We start from the raw sequence: 14,854 nt of genomic DNA, 5'->3' as shown, positions 1-14,854 counted from the left end.
TTCCAGCTTCTATGCTGCTCTATATAAATGTGTCCTGGACGGGTGCAGCGTGGTGGGATAAGATCCAAACCCTCTCCACAAAAGTAGAGGATGCCTTACAGCAGTTGCTTAACTGTATGGTAGATATCATTAACCAAAGAAATGTCTTTACACATTGAACTTACTTTGTCATTTTCTATGTCCAATGTACTCTCTGTGTGTCGAAGTGACGGGGAGGGTGACCGTGAAACGTTTCTGGAAACAAAAATAATAATAATAATTGAAATAATAATGCTATTGATATCAATTTATATTTGGACGAAGGAGTAACAGTAAGTTTTGTCACCAGGAAATTTACACTGATTTATAGTAACTATCAAATGTATTTAATGGACTTTGAGGCAAGATTAAATAGTTTAAAGTGATTAAAATATTATACCAACTATAAAGTAATAATCAAAAGACTTCAGAGTCGACATAATATTAAATTGAAACAAAAATCTATTTCAAAGAATGCTCTGGGAAATTAAATTATAAATAAAATTCGAGTCAATAAAAAAAATCAGTATATTTTTACAGCCTTAGTGTTAGTATTTTTTCTTTAAATCGAAATGGGTCTTAACGAGGTCTGGGTGTCCTGCTACTCAAAAATAAATCGGTTCAGACACGAAGGAGTTTTGAAGTAACAGACATAAAAAAACAACCGAAATGAGAAATTCCTTTAAAAAAAAGTAATATATACGGTAAGATAAATATAGAGTTTAGATTTTCTAAGCTCATTAATTTTAAGAATAACAAGGCTGATTTATAAAATTATATTCTGCCTTAGACATAAACTGGCAAACTATAGGTTACTTAAGTGGCAACAATGACAGGCATGAGTGGGATCACAATTTCTTTGTATAGTAAAGTAACATTCTGTAGTCCTACTGTTGGGCCAAGGGTTGCTTATTCCACCACAACTGCTCCAATGCGGATCAGTGGCAGAATTTCATTGAAATTAATCACATACATGTTTCCTCAGGATGCTTTACTTCATCGAGCACGATATGAATTATAAACACAAATTAACCACATGAAAATTCAGTGGCGCTTGCCTGTTATTGAACCGTCAATCATCGGTAAAGATACACGCGTTCCAACCAATGGGCTACCTCGCCTCTTCCTTTGTATACATCGAGCTGAAGACGAGTGTCAATCTACAATTAAAATTCTAAAAAATATATGTAATAAAATATGTAGCGTTGTTAATATTTATACCATGTATGTCTACCATATATATCCATACAAGAATGATAGTCTATGCCAACAAGAGGACAAAAACTAAATAAAGAACATTTGACAATGAATTGACGCGATATCATTGGTCGAGTTTGAATAATATATTCATTACGGATTCGCAAAAAAAACTTGCGTTTTAAACGTCGTCGAAACTATAGGAACTTGGCAAGTGAAATTAAAGTTTATATATTTAAGTTATCAAGTGAAACAGTGTCGTATTATAAATAAAGATATATTCATCAAGAAATGTGAGTAAAGCAGAATATGGCTGAGCTATTAGCAGATCTCATGGAAAACGTGAATCTAAGGTTTGTTTATCTTCATTCTTTATAATTGGAATATACTATAGAGCATGTGCAGGAGTGCTGAGCGTTATAGATGCACTATCACACTGGACACGAATTTAAATAAACGGTCATTTCAGACAAACACACACCTTGATCGCATCATTGATTGTCACTATTATTATTGAAGTTATTATTATTACTCTCCGGGATTGTTACACCGTCGAGTGTACCAATTCATTAATACTGCTACGTTTTTTCTTATAATAAATACGTGTTTCACGTCTAATCAAAGAAACGATATTCCTTATCAACACTTATAAACAATTTAATTGTTTGTAATTCATTACAAACAAAACAATTTGCTTTCACATTTGATAACGTTCTTACAATATTGGTTGTTGATTTGAAATCCAGGTCAAAGTTTTAAGTATACTGATCTATGGCGGAGATAGCTGGCGACAGACGAGATGGCTGAGGGTTCTTATAAAGAACGTGTGAAGGACGGTTGTTGGGCGCGACATTGAGATGAAATAGCTCTGAAAAGAATGCGAAAAAAAAAACCTACGGAACACGCGATTAAGCCCAGGTCACGTTCACTTTATACTAATTCTTCGTCCCGACCTTACGCTTTATTTTTAATCGCATCTTATGTAACATCGATGCCGATGAATATTTTTTATAATACAATAAATGTCATCTCATCGTGATGTTAGTATTTGCCAAATTAATAATTGACATTTCAAAATGTATAGTATTATTTGAAACAATTACGATAATGATTCGTATTGCGTGCGAAATTAGATCAAATCTTACATATATTGTTACCTGTTGTTCTAAATATAAAAGAGTAGGTACACTCACGTAATTAAATATATATTACTCACGATCCACAAAAAACAACATACAATAAACAGAAAGGAACTCAATAAATCACGGACTTGAAAAATAATAATAAAAATAAACATAATCAGCCTGTAAATTTCCCACTGCTGGGCTAAGGCCTTCTCTCCCGTTGAGGAGAAGGTATGGAGCATATTCCACCACGCTGCTCCAATGCGGGTTGGTGGAACACACATGTGGCAGAATTTCGTTGAAATTAGACACATGCAGGTTTCCTCACGATGTTTTCCTTCACCGCCGAGCACGAGATGAATTATAAACACACATGAAGATGTTTTCCTTCACCGCCGAGCACGAGATGAATTATAAACACAAATTAAGCACATGAAAATTCAGTGGTGCCTGCCTGGGTTTGAACCCGAAATCATCGGTTAAGATGCACGCGTTCTAACCACTGGGCCATCTCGGCTCTTATTGAAAAATAAGTAAAACAAATCTAATACTATTCATAATACGAATGGCATAAGTAATCATTCAACGAGAACGAGAAGTGAAGTTGAAGAATTTCAGCACGTTGTGCTTAAATCAACCCTTTCAGACATTCATGCATTTATAAATAGTCATTGTGACCTAATAGGGCTAATCAGCGACAAAGTTGTAAATTCACAGCTCCCATGAGCACTGGATACACTACAACGAACATGTAAGTTGGATTCGTTTACTGTATAGAGATCATTTTGTGAGCAACTGTGCACTCTATATGTTTTATCACCGATAATCCGGTGAGTTGGCAATACGACACGACAGTTGAGGAAGCAGGACCGATTACATTATTCGCAATAGTGTAAAGTAAAAAGAATAAAATAAAGTAACAGCCTTAATTTCATTTCCTTTTTCAGGGCGGTTATGAATTTACATCACACTGCTTCTAATGGTTGGTGGAAGGCACACGTAACAGAGGCAAGCAGGTTTCCTTCACTGTCAAGCACGAAATGAACTATAGACACATATTGAGTACATAAAAGTACCGCCGTACTTAAGGACGCTGGCTGGTCCGGGTTTGAACCTTCAATCTTCGGTTACGACCAATAGTTCTAACCAATAGACCATCTCTGTTCACCAATAGACCATCAGCGTAATCACTGGCAATTTCCAAATTCCGCGCTTGGGCTGAAATCTGGACAAAAGTTAGTGGTATTAAATATGTCAAGATTGGCAAGCGTGGCATATTCTTGTTATTTAATATTTACAGTTATATATCTGTTTCTTATCTTTTCTCTCGACACTCCATTCGACAGCGGAGCCGCTGGAGCTATTTATTTATTTAGAACAATGAAAACAAAAGTCGCGAAACGGACTCAAGGCCCGCGGTCGGCTAACTTAAAGTAGATTTCGCTGGCGATTTTAATAACATCGACACGTGCCTTTGTTTATATAACATCAGATGGGAACATGCGCTTGTGTATTTCATCTGGGAAATGATTAAGGCTCGAGTACAAGGCGCAGAGACACCGGCACCGGATCGCCAATTATCGTATAAATAAAATCCACGTAAAAGCTGCGTACGATACCGCTCTGAAGATGTTTTTTTTTTTTATTGTAATAGGAAGATTAATGGTCACCACCGCTGATTGCATTGGCACGATAAGGAATATTAACCAATCCCTACATCGCCGGTGCACCACCTTAACTGATTAAGGAACTAAGATGTTAAGTCCATTGCTTAGATTTACACTGGCTCAATCACCTTCTGGACGATCTACATTACCAGAGTCCAGTTTACACTTTACGTTCGGTACCAGCTACGTATGTGTTTATTTAGAAACATGAGATGAACTTTGTAGTAAATCAATGGATAAACTCACAGGAGCCGCTTGTTCACACAGCTGATTATTTTAAAGTTTTTTGAGTAATGCTCTCAGAGAAATATAAAATGTTTTGTTTTCATTCTAGTATTTTTATAGGCAGCCTATATATCGGCCCCATCGTTACACGCTATAAAATGTTCTTAAGATGCTAATAAATGAATATCGCTTTTTTAATAGTAATTCTATTATGCTTCGAATAATAAACAGGTAACAGATGTCTAATAGATGAAGCAATTAAATGAAATGGTAAAAAAGTTAGAAGAGAAATTTAGTTTAATTCCAGTTAATTTTTGTCAAAAATTCGTAAGAATAGCTTTTGTAAACAGTATACTGAAAAATGGAGGGACGTTTTGTTTTAAATGACCATCTGAAGCCGACTAAGCCGAGCTACTAAACCAATATAAACAAGATTTATATCAAAAGTTGCAGCTCATTTCGGAGAAGATTTTGGCAAATAATTTATTGTCGAAGTGGCTGCACTTTGCATTTTCACGTATACATTTAATATTATGTTCTTGTGGAGATATAAATATGTTTCTAAGATTACAATAATAGTGAAACATACGAGATACCTTATGAAGTATTTGAAAAAAAAAACCGCAATCCGAAATAATACAAATCGCGCGCCATTTATACAACGGTGATGTACCACAAATAATAATGAAAAGCATCAACAGTCGGTTAAACGACACGAGAAAGCATAGAATACGAATAATCATTAGAATTACCTTTTATATTTAAGATTTTGGATTGTAACCGAACACAATTAAACTAAGATGAGACTAATTACAAATACAATTAACAGATAAGAAATATATTAATTCGTAGTGTTGTTTTATTATCGATGTAATTGTTTTTAGTCGACTCTCGCTCTATTATAGACTTACAGTATATTATTAGAATGTCATAATAAATATAGACATCGTTCAAGTTTTCCGTTTTCAAGGTTACCTCAATCAGTTTTGCAACGTTCATTGATGCCGATGTCAGCGAGAGTCGATAGGGCGCAAGGCACGAATAATTTTGAAATTCATTCAATATTTGAGACTTACATTTTCAGACAGCTTGAATTTGATAAAACCTAGTAACAATTTAGAACTTATTTTAAGTCCATACGCCGTTCCATTGATGTTTCTAATTCATTTTTAATGGGATTGATGCTAGTTTGTTGGGCTTAGTAAGATCTCGTCTAAGTAGGTCCACCACCCACTCATCAGATATTTTGCCGCCAAACACCAATACTTAATACTGTCGTGTTCTAGTATGAAGGATTACTGAGCCAGTGTAACTACAGGCACAAGGGATATTATATCTTAGTCCCCATGGTTGGCGACGTGTAAGGAATGGTCAATTCTTACAAGGCCAATGTTTATGGGCGTTGGCGGCCACTCACCAACAGGTTGCCCATTTCACCGTCAACCTACATATATTATATTTAACAAGGGAGGAAAATATAGAGGAAACTTTCTTGGCTTGGATGATATTCAGCCAAACGTGGTTCCAACAACCAGCGATAGAGCAACGTCGTGGCATAAACAGTGCCGGGTTCAAGCTTAGCCCCTTTTCGTCATAAAGTTTCCTTATAGATATTCAGAGATCAGATTTTAAATAAAATGACTCATTTTTAGCAGAAACTTTTTTTTTCAAATTGTTCAAATTTTAGAATATAAAAGATCGTTTTTTATTATATGGATAAATGTCTCTTTCTATTCCCCTAATTTTGCCGCCCTGGACACTAGCTTCGACTAACCCTAAACTAACTAACTGCTCTCGCAGACTACTTGAGATATTTATGCACTAGTAATTATGATTACTTATTTAACTGTGCTGTTCATTCAATTTAAACGTATATTTAAAAACAAATATTAACTGATAATACTTAATACTACACACACACATACGCAAATGATAAAAAAGCGAAGATTTCGCATCCGGTTTTCGCATTTCCGTACATAATAAAAATTTAATTGTATATAATTAATTGAAAATATATATTTACATTGAGAAAAAGTACTGTATATTAAGCCGGTTGTTCTCGGTAGAATCTACATAACAAATAATAATATTACATTCAAATGAATCTTGTAACATATGAGTACGATTTAAAAAAGTGATTACAAAAGCCTTCTACAACAAAAATGTTAGTAATTCATTTTATTTTTTTACATGTGTTACCTCAGAACTGTGTCATTTATGTATCACAGGAATAAAATTTATTTATAATTTGTTTTCTCGGAATATTATTAAGTCCGTTTCATTTTTGATAAAATTTTATATTATTTTAAACTCGAGGCCCTGGGAAGCACTTTTGTATCGTTTTTACAAGTTAATGAATTTAAATTTATTTAAAAAAAAAAATACTACACATTCATTAATTTAAATATTCCTAAGTTGATTATCATTCGTTTAAATTTAGTAGCTATTGACATTAGGTCATTTCTTTTCAGAACTTTATTACATCTGTAAATTCAAAATTATTTTCTAGCGATAACCGACCACTTCTTTGTACCGCGGCGCATCGCGTTCGACGTATGAAAAAACGGATTCTAAACCGGACCTTTCAAAAGTTGCATGTTTTACGTATCTGTGGTGAATATTTTAATTTATACTATTACATGTACGTTGTGATTACATGTTAAAATTGTCGTAAACCGAGCAGATCGTCACGCTCGGCCGCCGTCGGAGCAAAAGTATGATCAGCGACCGCTGAGTCACTGCGAGATAGGAGAATGGCCGAAGTCTTGCGAAATGTTTATTGCTTGATAGAATATTACATTCAGTTCTTAAATTAAATAACATTTAAAAAATCATTATTTAATTGACAGTGGTCGACATAGATTCAGCCGAATAGTTAGAATTTATTAAACTAAAATCAGAATAGAATAATTGAACTCTTTGGAGTTTTCATCGACTTCAACGTCAATTAAGTAAAACGACCATTGGTTGCGTCGTCATTGGCATATTACATTCTAACAACATAAACAATCATCGAATAAGTCAATTTAAACAATATCGTAATGAATTGTACACTTCTAAACCTTCCTCATGAAACACTCCGTGGATTAGTTTAAACCGTATAAAATCCGTTTGGTGGTTTTTGAGTTTATTGCGCACAGACGGGATGACTTAATTTTATAATATTCAATGAAAATGAAGATAAACTCACTAATGTCACGGACAAAATAACAAAGTTAGTAGAGAAACAATATTCTAAAAAACGAGTTGCTATCAGTGAGCAAGTGCAGGGGAGGAGCAGAGATGTATTACGATGAGAGCATTTAGTTAGTTTACGATTCTTGTAAAGTTAGCTACTAAATATTTAGCGATTTCATAGTCTATATACAAATAAGCGAAATACTCATCATCGACATCGACATCCCAGTAACTATAGTTTCAATTGATCAACGTAGATGCTCTACGAGATTAAGAACGATATTTTGAAATTTCAAGTCAAAGAGGTTCCGAGAGTGGCTTTGTATGAGGTTTACCTATACGAAAACGGGACGGGAACCATTAGTAATTTCAGAGACATTACAGTTTTGTAGCTATCATAATAAATAATTTGTTAGCAAGCAACATTCTAACCACCTTTCCACGGAGAGGATTGGAGCTGATTTCTCAACGATGCTCCGATGGGGGTTGGTGCATGCTCACCTGGCAGACTTTTATCTGACTTATGCAAGTATCCCCATGATTTTCTTTCCAGATTTAAACCCACGATATTCGATTCAAATTAAATGATAAAATAGGGATAAAAATGTACGATTTAATTTGTCATAAAAAGTTCTGACCATTCTGTATATACAAGTTATATGATCGTTGCTACAACCTTTGAAAGGATCACTTATTTACTTAAAATATACAAGAATCATAGACTACTGTGTAAAACTTACTAATTACTTCAAAGTAATCGAGCATTTCTGAGAAAGAAACGTTCAATTCGTTTTAGCTTTTTTTTATTTGTCATATTTCGTCATCTACGACTGAGAGAGACCTGTTTGTTAATATTTAAAGTAACTAATTTCACCATTTAAGCTGTTAATACAATCTCAATTTCAAAACAACGTTGCAGTTTTTATTAGCCTTTGTTACCAATAATTATCATCATTAATCCTACATGTCTTAATTGTTTGTAAGATAACTTGCGTTTCCATAGCCAATCAATGAATTACAATATTAAAAGAACCTCTATCTGCCTGTTCGTCTGTTACGATTTCACGGTTAAACACCGAACCGAATTCGATGATATTTGGTACAGAGCAAGCTTCACCACGTCCACGTGTTAGGGTAGGAGAGTTATGATCGATCACATCCCTGCTCCCTAACACGTGGAAAAAAACTAGTATATTATTGATATGTATAGTATTCAGTTCAATTAAGACATATAAAATATATGAATATATCTAGTTAGAGTAACGAACCATTGTAGATACAATAACAAACGCATATAAACTGGGAACACTTCCAAAAAACTTTCGAATCAGAGTCACCTGCAAGAAAGGTCACAAAGTCCCCCAATAAATAGCCAGTCTAATTATGATCTCTCATTAAAGCCTATTCAACCATTATGATACTAATGGGCATTCAACATAGCTTCGCTTGAAGGCATCATTTGGATTTTCTTCAGAATTGGACACAATGGGGTATAGAAACAGGGTCTGTTATAGAATTTCCCAATGACTAATGAACTTTGAATAAATAATTATTTAAATATGAATCTAAAAAACTGCATCTTTTCTTATAGTAAAACTAATAAACAAACTCGTATGAAAAAAATCGGTGAAAGAACTCTAGAAGAAAAATTTTATTACAATTTTGTTGATGAACACTGCAATCACAATCAAATCGCACAGTTTAAATAGTTTTTACGTACGTTTTAGTTAAGTCGTATTAAGTCCCTTTAGTTTCCTTTTTCAAACCCATTTGCTACTGTTTCTTTGGCCAGCTCTGTCTGGTTGGGTATCGCCCATTTACACAATATTTTACCACAAAACAGGCAAGAAAGAGTACCGCCATAAATATGGTTTAGGGTATAGAGAGTGCTACTATCTCTGGGCAACACCTGACCACCATGTCAACTCGTTTGCGCGTCTGTTTCATCCCATCATCTAAAATAACAAAAGATATCCTCGCTATTCTTGTTAGATTCCTACACTTGTCGTAAGCTAACGTCATCTAATTTATATAACTCTTTGTATAAATTGGATTGCGTTAGTTTGTTACGTCCACGTTATAAAGATTACAATCTATATATAAGAGTTATCGAAATGAGGGGGAAATTAATTTTGCGCGATGGTATCGCAACGGGAAAGCTATCGACAAATTGCTGTTAGAACTAGTCGGCCGTGGTGACGGCAAAACTATTCCATACTATTGATAGAATATATATTCAAATCACCAACATGATATATGAAATTGTTATGTATAGGCACTGAGTGTTATCTCAATTAAAGGTGACACCAGATGTAATTACTATTTAGGTGACAAATTAATGAACAAGATATAAAAAAAAAAAACAATTAAAAAAGGTTACATTTACAAAAATGCTGACGTTCTAATTTAACTTAACATTGTCCTGTAGCGACCAAAACTTTATGAAAGACTAAAAATATATTCGTATATATGTTTTTTTGTTCCTCTCTTTGTCGTTCACTTTTCTGTCGTCGAGTTTCACCACAAAATGCCTACGGAGATGACCACTTACCATCAGGTAACTCACTTGCTCATCCGTCTACCAATAAAATACGACAAAAAAAATCTAGTTCTTTAGGATAACTCAATGCTAAAAATATTGTGTTATCAACTTTCAAAGCATTTTATATATTTAAAAATATATAATATATTATTTTTATCACGAAATATGTATAGTTATGTTATTATTAACACTTCCTAAATATTTAAACACATTGTTTAATCTCTATCGGCCTTCTCGCAGTACGCGAACTCGATCCATTGCTAGTTAAAACAGAACAGTTGGCCTTGCACGCAATTATTTCACGAACGAGTTTTTTTTGTTGTAGAGGCACTTAACACTGCTTTTTGTGTGCAAACGGATGGACGTATGTGCGGTCATACGATTATACAGGGTTATTGGTAATTCGACGTATTCCCGTTAGAAGGTGATAGGGGTGATTATTTGCGATAATTTTAACCCTGTATATTCTTATAAATAGTATGTTGTGCGTTGTCCTCGCCTAAGAGTACGTTCATCAATCGTTACATTGTTATTTCCACAACATTAAATATTTACACAAGGATTAATGCGTATTCTGTTATACTTCACAGCTGTCTACACTTGGGTTTAGTGTCTAGTGCCTAGCTTGTAAAGGCAATATGATAAGGCTGTAGGCTGTGTGTCCTTAGTTGTGGTTCCTGTATTTTTCTGTCAAGAACTTTGTATAAGGCAGAAGTTTGACATTTGTTAGTGCTTTAAAAATCTCGTACTTTGAAAGTAAAGTAACTCTATTTATGACGGATTTAGCGTTCCATTGTATCATGAGAGTGTAGGAAAATACTCTTGTGTTGAATTTAATATGTCCTATAGTTCGATAATCTCCCTTGAGAATAGCAACCATAGCCTAAAGCAACATCATCACCAGGGTTATTTTAACAGAATTACCACAATGCAATACATCTTATTACCAAAACATCAAATGAGCACATCGTCAAACTTTAATCTCATGCTTTGGCGTATTTGTATTTCTGAATTGAACAGTGAACAGTTTGGTTAATGTTTATCAGAGACATAATGTCGTTTCGGTAATAGGAAATAAAATCTACATGATTTAGTGTTATAAACAAAAATCTCCAGCAAAAAAAAAACAAGATTTTCTGGTAATATTTTTGAAATAGCAAGGATAGCAACTCTAATCCTCCGATCAAACATAATTTTGTTTAAAGATACTAATTAATATGTATGTATGTAAATCTATGTTCTGATCGAATACGATTAACTTATCTACGCGTTAAATTTGAAAAAAATAATAATCATTTCTGTTAGATGATCAATTTCGCGAAAGACAGTTTATATACATAACATAACATAATCAGCCTGTAAATTTCCCACTGCTGGGCTAATGCCTCCTCTCCCGTTGAGGAGAAGGTATGGAGCATATTCCACCACGCTGCTCCAATGCGGGTTGGTGGAATACACATGTGGCAGAATTTCGTTGAAATTAGACACATGCAGGTTTCCTCACGATGTTTTCCTTCACCGCCGAGCACGAGATGAATTATAAACAAATTAAGCACATGAAAATTCAGTGGTGCCTGCCTGGGTTTGAACCCGAAATCATCGGTTAAGATGCACGCGTTCTAACCACTGGGCCATCTCGGCTCTCAATATAATATCCAAGTAAAAACGCATGGAACAGCTAGTTTAACATGAACACTCGCAAATATGGCAATCGATAACCGCGAAAACTTTATCATAATAATTATTCTGACGTCTTTTTGTTTACACTTTGCATCAATTTTAATAAGTACTAAATGTGGCCGCGACTTTGTGCGCGTTTCAATTTAACAAAAAACTTATTGATCAGTTCGCAAATTTTACTATAACTTTCGAATTCTGAAATAGGCAGCTTTTGTGATATTAAGTCGTTGGTGGGAGGCACCCGACGTGATAGCGGAGTGGCATGCGCGAGGGCTGCGGTTGACAGCCCAAATGAGCTTGAACGAAATCCTTTCCCGGGTCAAACATTTGTCAAACATTCACAAAAATACCTTGACATAATATCTTTCCACGCGGCGCTGAACGGAACACCGTAACCCTTTTGTTCCACGACAGTTTCTTCCAACTTCATTTTCAGCACACAATTTTACGTTTATTAGATGTCAATTCGCCGTTAGTGCTAATTCCACACTATCGTTTACCGATAAGATATAATTTCATAGCAAGATAACTTTTTATTGCAACTACGACTAATCATTGTTGTAACGAAAATAAATATATTCATATTAGTTAATAATGGAATATTTAAAATAAGTATATCATAATTACAGACAATTTTACGCGTCGGTAGAGACTGGATGTTCGCGAGTCCAATTAAGGACGAAATAAACGTCTTCCGAAAGGCGAAATATATTCGTTACTAAATTAAACAAAGAGGTTATATATAGCATAATTCACTTATTGTTTATATGTGAACGAAAAAGTTACGTCTAGCTTCAATATGCGTTGCGTTAATCACTGCGAGTGGCAAATATTTATATCAGTGTGTCAGTTAGCGTATCGGTCAATATACAAAATTTTTATAACATAAGTATAAAACTTTATAAAAAATAACGAAGTTGTCTATCCATGCTACCTGTGTAGATAGAGACGTAAAAAAAATTAGAAGATAATAGTAAAAAATATACATGCACGTGACACAAATAAAACGTACGGAACCTTCAATATAACCGTGTGAAGTTTGGTCACGTGGCTATTTGTATAAATATGCTCTATGTTGAAGAATTTCAAGTAGGTACCTCACTTAATAATAATGACACTTCTTCTAGGCTCCATATTTTAACTCATTCACTAAAACTCTAACCAAATGATAACATAACTTTTAATTAGTGCCATTTACATGAATAAATTGTAGCCGCCAGTATGTATTGGTGTTAACATTTTTTTATTTTTAAAATAAGAACCCGTTTTCCGATAAAAAATTTTTTATTTCCCTTTTTTTTTAATCCGACAAATTTTTAGATCGTGGTTGAGTGGTAAACATCCAATACTAATATTAATAATTTATATATTAATATAATTTATAATAAATAAAATATATTAAGATATTACAAATAAAATAGCGTATATTCATACGAACAGCTTATATTAAGAGAACTTTGTTTTTTATTACTGAGGAACATTAAGAAAGGATTTTACATTTTGATTTAAGGGCACCCTCCTTAAATCAAAATACGTTCTTTAAACTTTATTTATCTAATTGACTGATGTCATTATTTTCACACACCAAGACAAATGAAACGCAAAGTGCACTAATACACAAAGCATCGATAAAAAGCCTTTTTTTTTTAAGAAAATTCAGACTATCCTTTTATTTTTCATACTGTACTTACGCGATTTTGTTTCAGTTGCAATGACGAAAACAAACATTTTTTTTTATCAGTCGTATACTTTCATACTGAAATAGTATGGTAATGATAAACTGTCTCAATAGGCTATCAATTTTTAAGTGAATTAAACGCAGTGATACGATTTGGCAACTGTTACGAGACGAGCTGGCGCATGCTTGGCCTTGAACAGCATTCGTCTGTTTTTCGTCATACTAATTCCTTGGAGTTAGTTATATTAAGAACCACTAGCATTCTGCGCAAATCTTTAGATTTATACGACACAATTTTAAAAATTAAAATATTAACTGACATATTTGAAAAATTCACAATTACATTATTTAGAGGGGGGGGGGGGGGGGGCGTGTTGTTATCAGTTTATTGTATATACAGGCTATATTTTAAGGCTGTTTTTATAATTAATAGATTTTTTCACCGTATTACCTTTTTCAGATATTTAGATAAGTACTATTCATATAGATTTTAAGTAATAAAGTATTTGACAAAATATGCATGTCCTTTCGTAAGCAAATCCAGTATAGAAAATAATTAAATACAAAAGTCACTTTAAAATTACCCAATGAGTTAAAATTTGGAAAAACTTAAGAGATTTTAGTTCTTTTTCCTTTTAGTTTAAAAAAAAAACACTAACACAAATTTTAATCATTCCTTATATTGACAATACGCCACCAACCTTGGGAGCTAAGATATTATACTCCTTGTGCCTGTAGTAGCATTGGCTTAGTCAGCCTTCAAACTAGAACACAACATATCTATGTATTTTGTAGTAGACTGTTTTTTGGGTGGTACATCCTAGACAGGCTTGCACAAAGCTCAACCACCAAGTTGACTTATAAATATTGTTTACCCATTGTTTAGTTGATCACTGTCTCTCTTTTTGTCATCATTGATTTAACATTAGAAAGAAAAAGACAGAGCATAGTTTTACAAATCATACCCTATACAACATTTGTAGGAAAAGTCGTAAATGGTTAATTGATCAGGCTCTCTTTATTAATAATAATAATTGAACTTACTTGTTAGGTTCCGGCAACCCTTGATTAGGCTGTGTGATTACTCCAGAGAAGTTGAGGGCTTGGCTAATGCTCTGCCCAATGGCATCCTGGGACGATATCACTAGATTTTCCACTGATTTTCTCCTATAAATTTAATTAAAGATGTTTGAATAAAATAAGTTATATCACTGCTATTATTTCACAGTGCACATATAACATTATTTATACAGAAAAATTAAATTATCTACTCAATATTAGGTATTATTGAAGTTAAATTTATTATTTATTCAATATTTAAGTTATAATTTGTACAAAACATGAAATTAACACATTTTCATAAACTGTGGACACTACTGACTATAATTATCATTACCATATATCTGACAGTTTTTACAAAGGAGTTTAATATATAAAGTAATTGATGATGACAATATTAATATTAATAGTCAAATGTATTGTTGCTCAATGTAGAAGTAATACATGAACAGTTATAAAATAATTTATAATTGCATTAATTGTGTGT

At 33.5% G+C, this 14,854-nt stretch overlaps 1 protein-coding gene across 1 annotated transcript in view; it reads right to left on the bottom strand.

The window, feature by feature from the left end:
• LOC113395320 (protein Aster-B-like) overlaps positions 1 to 14,854 on the bottom strand; it is a 34,970-nt gene that overhangs the window by 19,439 nt on the left and 677 nt on the right. Inside the window, exons 2-3 of the mRNA XM_064216184.1 lie at positions 14,353 to 14,475; positions 165 to 234 (exon numbers count right to left, since the gene is read on the bottom strand). Of these exons, the coding sequence (XP_064072254.1) occupies positions 165 to 234; positions 14,353 to 14,475 (193 nt within the window). The remainder of the gene's footprint in view (positions 1 to 164; positions 235 to 14,352; positions 14,476 to 14,854) is intronic.

This window comes from Vanessa tameamea, chromosome 11, assembly GCF_037043105.1.
Source record: "Vanessa tameamea isolate UH-Manoa-2023 chromosome 11, ilVanTame1 primary haplotype, whole genome shotgun sequence".
Lineage (NCBI taxonomy): Eukaryota > Metazoa > Arthropoda > Insecta > Lepidoptera > Nymphalidae > Vanessa > Vanessa tameamea.
The sequence above is the reverse complement of the archived record's forward strand: the minus strand, read 5'-3'. Positions and strand labels throughout refer to the sequence as shown.